The sequence below is a fragment of the Vicugna pacos genome, chromosome 15, assembly GCF_048564905.1.
Source record: "Vicugna pacos chromosome 15, VicPac4, whole genome shotgun sequence".
Taxonomy (NCBI): Eukaryota; Metazoa; Chordata; class Mammalia; order Artiodactyla; family Camelidae; genus Vicugna; species Vicugna pacos.
The window spans coordinates 1,598,548-1,610,633 of NC_133001.1; the positions used below are offsets into that span (position 1 = coordinate 1,598,548).

The 12,086-nt window shown below is 37.2% G+C and overlaps 2 protein-coding genes across 2 annotated transcripts; both read right to left on the reverse strand.

The window, feature by feature from the left end:
- Positions 1-965: 965 nt before the first annotated feature.
- Positions 966-1,919, reverse strand: LOC102543054 (olfactory receptor 2G3). Its single transcript, XM_072938307.1, has one exon. The coding sequence runs from the start codon at positions 1,908-1,910 to the stop codon at positions 966-968; it is 945 nt and encodes a 314-aa protein (XP_072794408.1). The 5' UTR covers positions 1,911-1,919.
- An 8,900-nt stretch (positions 1,920-10,819) lies between these two features.
- LOC140685833 (olfactory receptor 2G2-like) lies at positions 10,820-11,773 on the reverse strand. The gene has a single exon (XM_072938308.1). It carries the CDS (start codon positions 11,771-11,773, stop codon positions 10,820-10,822), a length of 954 nt encoding a protein of 317 aa, XP_072794409.1.
- Between the last annotated feature and the right edge of the window lie 313 nt (positions 11,774-12,086).

Genomic DNA, 12,086 nt, shown 5'->3' on the forward strand with positions numbered 1-12,086 from the left:
CACCCTTTATGAGACAACATACTAGGAACAGTGAATTAATTATCAATCTAATAAAATCTCTTTTCTGCTATTTATTATTCCATATTCACTGTTCTCTTCCAGTTAGTATTACACATACACATGCACACATGTAAATGCACATACCCTTACAGAATTACTTATGCAGCCTACACAGATTCACACTCTATGGAGTGAGGTCTATGTGTTTGTGATGTAAAAAAAAATCAAACCACCATGGCCCAGCTTATATTAACTGCAATGTTTTCTTGATTTACAAAGATTCATTGGATAATCATTGACTGTGACAGACTTCTTTATTAAATTTAAGCAATAATTATTAAGAAAATAATGATATCTTCTGAAGTGCAACTATTTTTATTTAATGTATAAAATGGTTTAGAACAAAAGTACTGAATTACTTTTTATTTTAGAAGTTTTGTATCTGCCATGCATGCCATGACCTACAAACCCAAAAAGGGACACGCTCACTGTTGTAAATTCACTAAAATTGGAAAATTATTTAGACAAGCTGGCTAAAAGTCCTCAATATTCAAGACAAAAATATATTGAAAAGAATATACATTATTAATAAAGAACTAAAGATACATTATCTTTATGAACATAAAATTTGTTTGAAAGAGCTCTTAGAGAAATCTATAAAGCTTCTTAACTTACAATGAATAATTGGTAAATATTTAACAGTTTAATTTTTTTAATCCTTGAGAATAAGTATTAGAAGCAAAATATGAACTTTGGTGATAATCGCAATTTATACCCATGAACAGCTCTTTCCCATGGCTCAAGCTCTGAAGTTAAGTGAACATATATACGTTTTGTTTGTTTACACATAAAAGAGGGGGATAGCTTTTACACAGTTAAAACAAGTAAACTAACTTAATCGGTATAAAATTGAGAAAATTGGTTTGGCTAAATAGAAACTGGGCAACCACATGACTTCTTGTACATCACATCCAAAGGGAGCACAGTTTTCCTGAGAGAAGTTTCTTCACAGATTCTTTCACATCCTTGTTCCTTAAAGTGTAGATAATAGGATTTAAGGTGGGGGTCACCATGGTGTAGAAAAGGGAGATGAACTTGCCTTGGTCCTGGGCATAACTGCTACTTGGTTGCAGGTACATGTAAATTATGGTGCCATAAAAAATGATCACCACTGTAAGGTGGGAGGAGCAGGTGCTGAAGGCTTTGCGTCTTGCCTCCACTGACTTGATCCTCAGCACTGCTTGAGTTATGAAGCCATAGGAGATAAGGATGAATGTGGGGGGAAGTAAGAGAAACAGGACACTAACAACAAAGAGAACCAACTCATTGGTGGTGGTGTCCACACAAGCCAACTTGAGGAGAGCTGGTACTTCACAAATAAAATGATCCAGTGTGTGGTTGCCACAAAAAGGCAACTGGAAGGTAAAGGTAGCATGGATCAGGGAATTGGCCAAACCACTGAGCCAGGAGATGGTGGCCAGCTGCTGGCATAGCCGTGGGTTCATGATGACCACATAGTGGAGGGGTTTGCAGACAGCAATGTAGCGATCCAAGGCCATCACAGCCAGGAGGATACACTCGGTGGAGCCCAGTGCTAGGGAAATATACAGCTGTACCACACAACCACCATAAGTGATTGTTTTCTCTGGTCCTCGCAGGTTAACTAGGGTCTGAGGTGCAAGGCTAGTAGTGAAGCAGAGGTCCAGCAGGGAGAGGTTGCTGAGGAAGAAGTACATTGGGGTATGAAGAGGGGGATCCAGGTATGAGATGATGATGATGGTGAAATTTCCCACAAGGGACACGAGGTAGAAGAAAAGGACAAATATAAAGAGCACAGCCTCCAGGCGAGGGTGGTCTGAGAAGCCTAGAAGGACAAAACCCATCAGGGAACTCTCATTGGCTTTTTCCATCCCTCTAGAAGGAACTGTACCTGCTGTAAGAGGAGTGAGACCAGATACATTTGAAACAGCTGACCTTAGAATCACAGCATGCATGAGCTGAAAGGATCATGGAGACTGACTTAACCAACCTATTACTATTTTACGCCTAAAGTGTTTCTGACTTGGAGCATTAATCCGTGTTACTTCATTCCAGTCCAATGACTCTTCTTTAAATTCATAAATGCTTTCAACTTTGAAGTTATCTGGAAACTGACTATTAAAGTCACACAAAGAAGACATGTGTATGTATATCAAGAAATGTGTAAGGACTTACTACTGAAATTATGTGCCTCTTAAAGTGAACAGCACCTCCATGGTTTTTAACGTTGACAGAAATCTGCATACGAAATAAGGTATTCAGGTTTTATCATAGGCACAAATGAGAATGGAAAATTTCTCATCTTCCCCCTATATACAAATATTCTTAAACTCTTATCTCTGTGCGCTGACTGCCTCAACAGAGAAAGGTAAGGTAGTCATAGGTTTATCTACAGAGACAAAACAAAATTGAATAGTTAGGTGATAAATAATTTAAATTTAAAAATAAAACTGAAAAGTATGATGTAAGTAAATAATTTTCAAATAAATTTTGCAAAATAAGAGATGAGAAAGATTATTTTGAAATATGAAGACTCAATGAACTGACAAAAAAATTTTTTATAACTATACTTTAATGCAACATTATTTAAACAAGCTGAAATTTCTTAATATTCAAGACAAAAATATACACGAGAGAATATATGTTATTAATAAAGAACTAAATACATATTATGGTAACTTCATAAGTATAAAATCAATCTGAAATAGTTCTTAGATAATCATTTAAAAGCTCCTTAACTTTCAACATGATAAAAATGTAAAACAGATTATACACAGAAATGAAAAAGACTTAAGTGAAAGGTGAAGAAAATACGAGGTCAGAATTCACTTGCCTTTATAAGGAGAAAGGTGACAAAGTTTGCCTAGAAAAAAGCATTTGGAGCCAAATTATAGAAATCATTGAGCAAGATAAAATACTTTGTTTGGCAGACAATGAAACGCCACCTGACCTTGAAGGATGTTAACACTTTTGCGTCTTTATAAAGATGACAAGTTGCAGAACAGAAAACAACATTTGTTTTGTTAGAGGTTTTGCAGGGGCACCATGACCTGACCTACGTGGACAGCTACAGGAACAAAGAATTCCTACAGCAAGAAGTTTGCACCAACCAATCACACTCCTTCCCCTTTTTAGTATAAAAGGAGCCTGAATTCTGGCTTGAGAAAGATGGTTCTCCAAGATGATAGTCTGCCTTCCTCTCTGTCTTCCTGCTTTCTGAATAAAGTCGTTACTCCTTGCCCCAGCACCTCGCCTCCTGATCTACTGGCCTGTTGTGCGGCGAGCAGAATGAGTTTGGACTCAGTAGCAGGAAGATAAATGAAGAGTAGGATTATACCATGCTTTGCTTTCAGAATTAGAAAACTGTAAAAGGACGGGCTGTATTTCCCATTCTGATACATTTGTGCCCAACTTACAAAGACTCCCAATTCAAAACATGTTTCATGCCACCCTTCCCCCCATGTCTTTGGCCAGCGTTTTTCTTCCTGACAGATTGTAACATTTTAGTATAGGATTCAAGTAAGGGCATTGTATCTAGTGTGCTTATTTATACACCCTGAGCTAGATGTCCTTTCCTCCCTTCCAAAGGAGGTATAGCGGGAATGGTTTTGAACCATCAGTTCATGCTGTCTTTTTTAGAAATGTCTAATGCCTATTTGTATCCTGAATTGAGAATTATTACACTAACCATGAAACAGGAATAAAAAAAAATGGGGAAAAATTAGGTAATAATACAAGAAGTAGGCAGAAAGCAAGCTGAGATTTTCAACAAAGACATAAATCAACAATTAAGAAAGAGGTTTGAAGCTGTACCAAATTGTGTGAGAAATTTAAAAGTGGGACTCTCCTTGTGTTTTCTTAAAATAACAATTAAGTTACTGTGTGAGTGAAAGAAATAATAAAGATTGTGAAGTACTATGTAGTTGAGATTGTGAAGGACTTTGAAATCAAGGCTAAGAGTCTAGAAATATTGATGGTTTTGAGTAAGTCTGTTTTAAGATATCTGTATAGAACTGATTGGGTAGAAAAAAGGAGGAGGAGGGGGACAGAAGAGGAGAAGGAGGAAGAAGAAAAGATAAATGACAGGGAAATACAAAAAACTGAGAAATGAGGTAGTGAGTGTCATGATCTCTAATTCTCATTTAAACAAAGCAGGAAGCAGCCAACAGGATGAAGACCACAAGCAAAGAATTCAAGGTCCTTATTCTGCTGATCCATGTCCTTCCTAACCCCTGCCTCCACCCCTAGAAGCCTGATGTCTTGTCCCACCATGCTGAGCAGTTTGCAGTCTCCTAACTGCCCTTTCACTTAGTCAGGCTTTTTCTTATACTGATCCCTCTACAAGGATATTCTCTCCAGCACCCATCACCTGGAAATCATCTACACAATCTTCAAAACTCAGTACTTGCCACTTACATACAATCTCCGTTTTGACCCTGACATAACTCCAGTCTCCAGTCTGGCAAGATTTATTTTGTGTCACTGCTACATCCTAAACCTATTTCTATCATAGAAACTATAAGACACGACTGACCTAATTTTTACTTCTGTGTATTTCTACCAAACCATAAGCTGCTTCTTAAACTGAAGGGTCATGTTTTACTGATATTTTGTGTAATTTTTATGATGCCTGATGTATAATAATTGATAACAGCTTGATGAAGAAGTGAATGCATTTTCAGGTGTCCTATTTCCCACAAACTTTTTAAAAAATAATTTTCCCTATAGCAAATATAAGAAAAAAAAAACAAAACCTATGGTCAGATAAACTGAGTGGGGGTGGGGGGTGGAGCTGAACTGCATTTGTAGAAGCAGCCAATTAAAGCAACAATGAACCAAAACAAAAGTTACACTGAAGCCTGTAATCCCTTACTGTGATGGTGTAAACAAAAGCCTAAAGCTGGAGAAAGCACCTACTCCCTCCTGTTGCTTGTCCTCTTATGGAACCCTGCACAGGCGGGAGGGGAGGTAAAGAAAGAATAGGCGTGGAAATCCCATCACTGTTGGTGGTACCCTGAACAAATAGCTCCTGTAGTTTTATGATGTTGGAACCAAGGGAAGGGAAAGAAGGAAAGTGCTCGGTGTGGGAAAGTGGAGGACTGAATCAGAGTGGAAGAAGCTGTTTTAAAGTTTTCCCCTTCTCCCTCAACAAGGAGGTCTCAGCAGAAGCACCTCTTCCCAAAGCTTCAGACAAACAGACCTAGGAAATGAAGATGCTTAGGATAGAAATACCAATGTGGGGAAGAACGTGACCAACCAGAGGGACCTGAGTCTCCGACGGCAATCTTTCAGAGACTACAGTGCATTGGCTGTGCAGCAAGTCTGATGGAGGGGTAGCGGCTTCCCCTCATGAAGCCTGTCAGGCAAAGTCTTTTTAATTGCCTGCAATCAGGCTTGAAAGTAATACATAGATTTTTAACCAGGAATCAACTCCTATGCTGCCTGTGCTATTGTGCCACTCAGCCCTTGTTTGCCACCTCAACCACCAGCCTGTACAAAGCACTGGAACAGCCTGAAAAATTGCAATCCTCTCCTCTCTCAATTTGGAGAAATCCAATGTAAGACAGATGTTTGTCTGATCTAGCATTTTGTCCGTATGCTCGATTCCTCCATGGCAACACTGTCTGTTGGTGAAAATACAAGACCAGTGGTTACAGATTTCTCAGTATCTGTTTAGGTGTTTTAAAACTAGATTGGAAGTTGCCCTCCTCAGCAGTAAATGGTCTGGTCTAATGTGTAACCAAGTATCCCCTACCCAAGAAGATTCTGATTCTTGCTGACCCTCAAGTTTCAGTATAATACAATCACATCCTATAAGGAAACACCAAAATGAGACCATAAAGTCAACAGAGTCAAGAAAAGAATGGTTCTCTAGAATACATTTCATTTCTCCTCAATGAAATCCCACCAATAACGCAAACCCTCAGTTATAGTCATTAAATTGCACTTGCATTATTTTTCTGAACTGGTAGAGAGCTCCAGAGGTCAAAGGCTTGCAATGATGCACTACTTAATGAAGCCTTCTTTATCGTATTTCTCATGATACAGAAAGTTGAGTCACTGTGAACTGAAGTGCTCTCACTGAGCGGTGGAATTGTATGGAAGTGGAATTGAGTGTGTGTTTATCTATCTACTTATCTATCTATCATCTCCCTATCATTTTCATCATCATCATCATCTACAGCGTGCTTAAAAAAGAAGTTAACTCAAAAATTTCAGTCAGCTATTCTAAACAAGTCCATGGCACTAATTTGTACATAGGAAGAATAGTAAGAAATTGTTTTATTGCCTTATTTGATAGGCAAAACCTGAAGTTCAGATAGTTTACCTGTCTCATCAAACATCATTATTATTTTAATAATAGAACAAATCCAGCAGTGATAGAAACTACAAGTTTCGTCCCATTAACTTTTATAAATCCCTTCAAGACCCAAGTGTATTCAATCAAGGCTGAATAGACAATTCATACTTACCATCAGGGCTATTTCCTTTTGTTCAAATTTCTCACATCTTTAGGAGAAAATCATAGAATATTTCTAGTTTGGTGTTTCCATGTCTAACTCGACCCTGACCAACAAGATGACTGGCTTCAAAACAATGTACATTGAAGAGTCATATTTCAAACAGGAGCAAACCCTGAGGGAACTGCTAGTGGTAATGAGAATTCTGGCAGAAGAGGATCCTGAAATGGGGAAGTTGGCAATGTCATGAAAAGGTCATGATTTCTTTACAATTAAAAATGTTCTGGGGAAAACCTGTGTCCTCAGCAGGGAATTAGCTAAGGAACTGACTAGCTTCTGGGGATCATCCAGGGAAAATGAATACACATACTTCCCAAGTGTGAAGTTCTCCTTTCTTCCTTTAATATTATTTTGAGACCTTATATTTTCTTAATAAAACAGGAGCCATCAAACTTTCCCCACATAAAATAAATGAACAGATAAAAACATCCTACTTCTTTTTTTTTTTAATTCAGGTATAGTCAGTTTACAATGTCGTGTCAATTTCTGGTGTACAGCACAATGTCGTACATGGATATACATATATTCATTTTCATATTCTTTTTCACTGTAAGCTACTACAGATACTGGATATATTCCCTTGTGCTTTACACTATAAACTAGTTTATCTATTTTATATATACCAGTCAGTATCTGCAAATCTCTAACTCCCAGTTTATCCCTTCCCACCTCCCTACCCACTGGCAACCACAAGTCTGTATTCTATGTCTGTGAGTCAGAAACAGCCTACTTCTGTTGGACCCTTCCTCCTTCATTCCAGTTACAAGAGAGAAGACCACCCTTATTCTCTTTAAAGCTAATCCTTCCTCCTATATGTTGGATTCCATGCACCATTAACTTACTCTATGAGTGTCCTCCCCTGATAGTGGAAAGTAACTTTAAAATTAAAGTGATCTGATGAAATATCTGGATTTACTATTTTCTTTGCAATCTCACTTTTTTCTCTTAATATTTTTAAAAATTTATTTTTAACTGGAATATAGTAATTACAGTATCATATTAGTTTCAGGTATACAACAGAGTGATTCAGAGTTTTTATAGATTGTACTCCATTTAAAGTTACTATAAAATGTTGTCTATATTCTCTGTGCTATACAAAATATACTTCGAGTTTATTTAATTTATACATAGTAGTTTGTAGCTCATAAAACGTAAATCTATCTTGCCCCTCTCTCTTTCTGTCTCTCCACTGGTAGCCACTATTTAACCACTCACTCTGTATCTGTGACCCTCTTCCTCTTTTGTTATGTTCATTTTTGTTTTATTTTTTAGACTCCACATATAAGTGATAACATACCATATTTGTCTGAAATATTTCACAAGCATAATATGCTCCAGGTCCATCTGTGTTGTTGCAATTGGCAAAATTTCATTTTTTTCCTAAGGTTAAGTAGTATTCCATTGTATATATTGCCACATTCTCGTTGTTATTCATCTGTTGATGGGACCTTGGATTACTTCTGTGTCTTAGCTACTGTAAACAGTCCTGCTGTAAACATTGGGGAACATGTATCTTTTCAAATGAGTTCTTCTTCCCAGATTATATGCAGGAGTGGAATTGCTGAATCGTATGGTCCATTTTTAGTTTTTGAGGAAACTCCATACTGTTTTCCATAATGGTTGCACCAACATTCCCACTAACAGTGTACTAGGGTTTCCCTTCTCCACATCCTTTCCAACTGTCTTTTCTCCACATCCTTTCCAACTGTCCAGCTTTTGCAATTGTATTTTTGATTTGCATTTCTCTAATAATTAGCAGTGTTGAGCATCTTTTCATGCACATGTTAACCATCCGTATGTCTCCTTTGTAAAAATCCCTATTCAGATATTCTGCCCATTTATTGATTGGGTTATCTAGGTCTTTTTTAATTTGATATCGAGTTGTATAAGCTGTTTATATATTTTGGATATTAACTTCTTGTTGATCACACCATTGCAAGTTTTTTTCTCCCATTCCGTAAGTTGTCTTTCATTTTGTTGATGGCTTCCTTTGCTGTGGAAAAGCATTTAAGTTAAATTTAGCCCCATTTGTTTATTTTTGCTTTTATTTCATTTTCCTTAGGAGACAGATCCAGAAAAATACTGCTACAGTTTACATCAGTGAGTGTTCTGGCTACGTTTTCTTCTAGGAGTTTTATGGTTTTCAGAGTTACATTTAGGTCTTCAAACCATTTTGCATTTCTTTTTGTTTACGGTGTGAAGGAATGTTCTAATTTCACTGCTTTACACATACCTGTCCAGTTCTCCCAGCACCACTTGTTCAAGAGACTGTCATTTCAACATTATATATTCTTGCCTACTTTGTCTTTTACTAACTGACCATAGGTGCATGAATTTATTTCAGAACTCTATTCTGTTCATTGATCTGTGTATCTGTTTTTGTGCCAGTACCATGCTGTTTTGATTATAGTAGCTTTGCCATACAGTCTGAAGTCTGGGGAGGTTGTACTTCCAACTTTCCTTTTTTCTTAAGATAGCTTTGCAATTCAGGGTCTTGTGTGGTTTTGTACAAATTTTAGGGTTATCTGTGAAAAATGTCATGCTTATTTTGATAGGAATTGTATTGAAACTGTAGATTGCTTCGGGTAGTAGGACCATTTTAACAATATTGACTCTTCCAATCCAAGAACATGGGATATCTTTCCATTTCTTTGTATCATCTTAAATTTCTTCATCAGTGTTTTATAGTTTTCAGAGTATAGGTCTTTTACCTTCATACTACACTTTATTTTTAGATATTTTATTCTTTCCATGCAATATTAAATAGGACTGTCTTTAACTTTCTTTTTCTAATATTTTTTCTGAAATTTTATTATTAGTGTATAGACATGGAACAGATTTCTGAATGTTCATCTTGTGCCCTGCAAACTTGCTGACTTCATTTATTAGTTCTAATAGGTTTGTGGTGAAGGCTTTAGGGTTTTCTTTATAAAGTACTATGTCACTGCAAAGAGTCACAATTTACCTCTTCCTTTCCAATTTGGACACCTTTTATTTATTTTCCTTTTTTGACTGCTGTGGCTAGGACTTCCAAGGCTATGTTAAATAGAATGGCAAGGATGGACATACTTGTCTTGTTCCTGAATTTATGGGAAGGCCTTCAGCTTTTAACCATTGAGTCTGATGCTGGCTGTGAGTTTGTCATAAATGGCCTTTGTTATGTTGAGTTATGCTCCCTCTGTACACACTTAGATGAGAGGTTTTCTCATGGAGGATGTTGAAATTTGTCAAATGCTTTTTCTGCATCTATTGACATGATCATGTAATTTTTACCCTTTCTTTTGTTAATGTGGTATATCACACTGATTGATTTGCAAACCATTCTCATGACCCTGGAGTTTTAATGATTTCTTGAGGAAGGCCTGTATCACTATGAACTCCATCTTAAAATTGTTTTATTCCATCCCATAGATTTGGGAAAGTTATGTTTCCATTTTCATTTCTTTTGCAGTATTTTCTGATTTTTCTTTGATTTCATCATTTACCCATTAGTTCTTTTTAATACCATGTTGTTTTGTCTCCATGCATTTGTATTTTTCCCATTTTTTTCTGTAGCTGATTTCTTGTTTCATAGCATTGTATTCAGAAAAAGTGCTTTCATAATTTCTATCCTTTAAATTTGCTGAGGATTGTTTTGTGATTGAGTATGTGATCTATCCTGGAGATTGTTCCCTTTGCATTTAAAAAGAATGTGTGCATACCACAAAAAGAGGCAGACTCACAGATACAGAGAAGAAATTAGTGTTTACCAGTGGGGAGAGGGAAGGGGGCAGGGCAATATAGGGATAGAGGGTGAAAATGGGTTATTATGGAATTTTACAAAATCATGTTTGTGAAACTTTTGACAATTTAAAGCATTAAAGAATTTAATGAATATTTCATTCAATAAATATTTTTTAAAAAAACTTAAAACAAGCACACACAGAAAGCAAGTAACAAAATGGCACTTATCAATACTCACTTTAAATGTAAATGGACATTCAAATCTAAATACACACACAGATTGAAAGAGAAAGAATATAAAAATTTATTCCATGCAAATGCAAATGAAAAGAAAGCCTGGGTAGCAATACTCGTATCAGAAAAAGTAGACTTTAAAATAGACCATAGCAAAAGACAAAGAATGGCATTGCATAATGATAAAGAGGTCAAACTGAAAAAAAAAAATTCATAAATATTTATGTTGCCAACATAGGAGCACCTAAATACATAAAGTAATATTAACAGACATAAAGGGAGAAATTAACATTTTTTGACAATCATGTAAGGTTTACCAGCAGAATCTTCCATAGAAACTTCCCTAGTGCCCCCTTAACCTCTTTGTTCCTCAGAGTATAGATAAGAGGGTTGAGCATGGGAGTCACCACAGTGTAAAAGAGGGAGACAAACTTTCCCTGGTCCTTGTATGTACTCTTGGCTGACTGAAGGTACATGAACATTATGGTTCCATAGAAAATGATGACAACCATCACATGGGAGGAGCAGGTTCCAAACACTTTCTTTCTTCCAGTAGCTGACCTGATCTTCAAAACTGCCTGGGCAATGTAGCCATAAGAGACCAGGATCAAGGAGATAGGCACTATAAGGAAAAGGATACTGGCCACAAAGAGCTCAGCTTCGTTGAAAGTTGTGTCCACACAAGCCAACTTCATAAGTACAGGAACCTCACAGATAAAATGATCCACTTGGTGATGCCCACAGAAAGGTAGCTGCAGGGTGAGTGTGGACTGGACCAGGGTGGTGGCTACCCCACTAAGCCATGACAAAGACGTCAGGGTCATGCAGAGATGGGGATGCATTAACAGAGTGTAGTGAAGGGGGCGGCAGATGGCCACGTAGTGATCGTACGACATCACAGCCAGGAGGACACACTCAGTAGATCCAAGGGCAAGAGAAACGCAGAGCTGAACCACACAGCCGACATAGGTGATGGTTTTCATGGGATCCCACAAGTTTACCAGGAGCTGTGGAATAACGCTGCTGGTAAAGCAGAGGTCCAGGAAGGAGAGGTGAGAAAGAAAGAAATACATTGGTGTATGAAGCTTGGGTTCTAGACGAGATATCAGAATGATGGTGGTGTTCCCCAAAATGGTTAGTAAATACAAGATCAAGATGACCACAAATAGAACCTTCTGTAACTGAGGATAATCAGAAAACCCCAACAGGATAAAACCTGTTACGTTGCCCTCATTGGTACTCCTCACCATCCCCATATGCAAAGTACGTTCCAGAAAGCTGAGTCATAGCTGAGAAAGATGATGTATTACATAAGGTCAAGTGAGTGACAATGTCATCTCCCCCAAAAGTATTATATGTTAAATGATTCGAAGCTATGTCGTTACATCTAGTGAACTCAATCTGTCTATCATGCACATTCTAAATAAAGGCAATGCTCCCTTAATGTCTTAGCTGTTTTCTGATGCTGTGCAAAGCACAGAAGAACAGATATTATTTTAAAAATCATCAAGCTATAGTAATCAAAGCAGTACAATACTGGCATAAAGAGACATCTAGATCAATGGAGCA

Bases quoted from the DNA above. Each gene is read 5' to 3' on its own strand.
- LOC102543054 (XM_072938307.1), bottom strand. From the start codon at position 1,910: ATGGAAAAAGCCAATGAGAGTTCCCTGATGGGTTTTGTCCTTCTAGGC.
- LOC140685833 (XM_072938308.1), bottom strand. From the start codon at position 11,773: ATGGGGATGGTGAGGAGTACCAATGAGGGCAACGTAACAGGTTTTATC.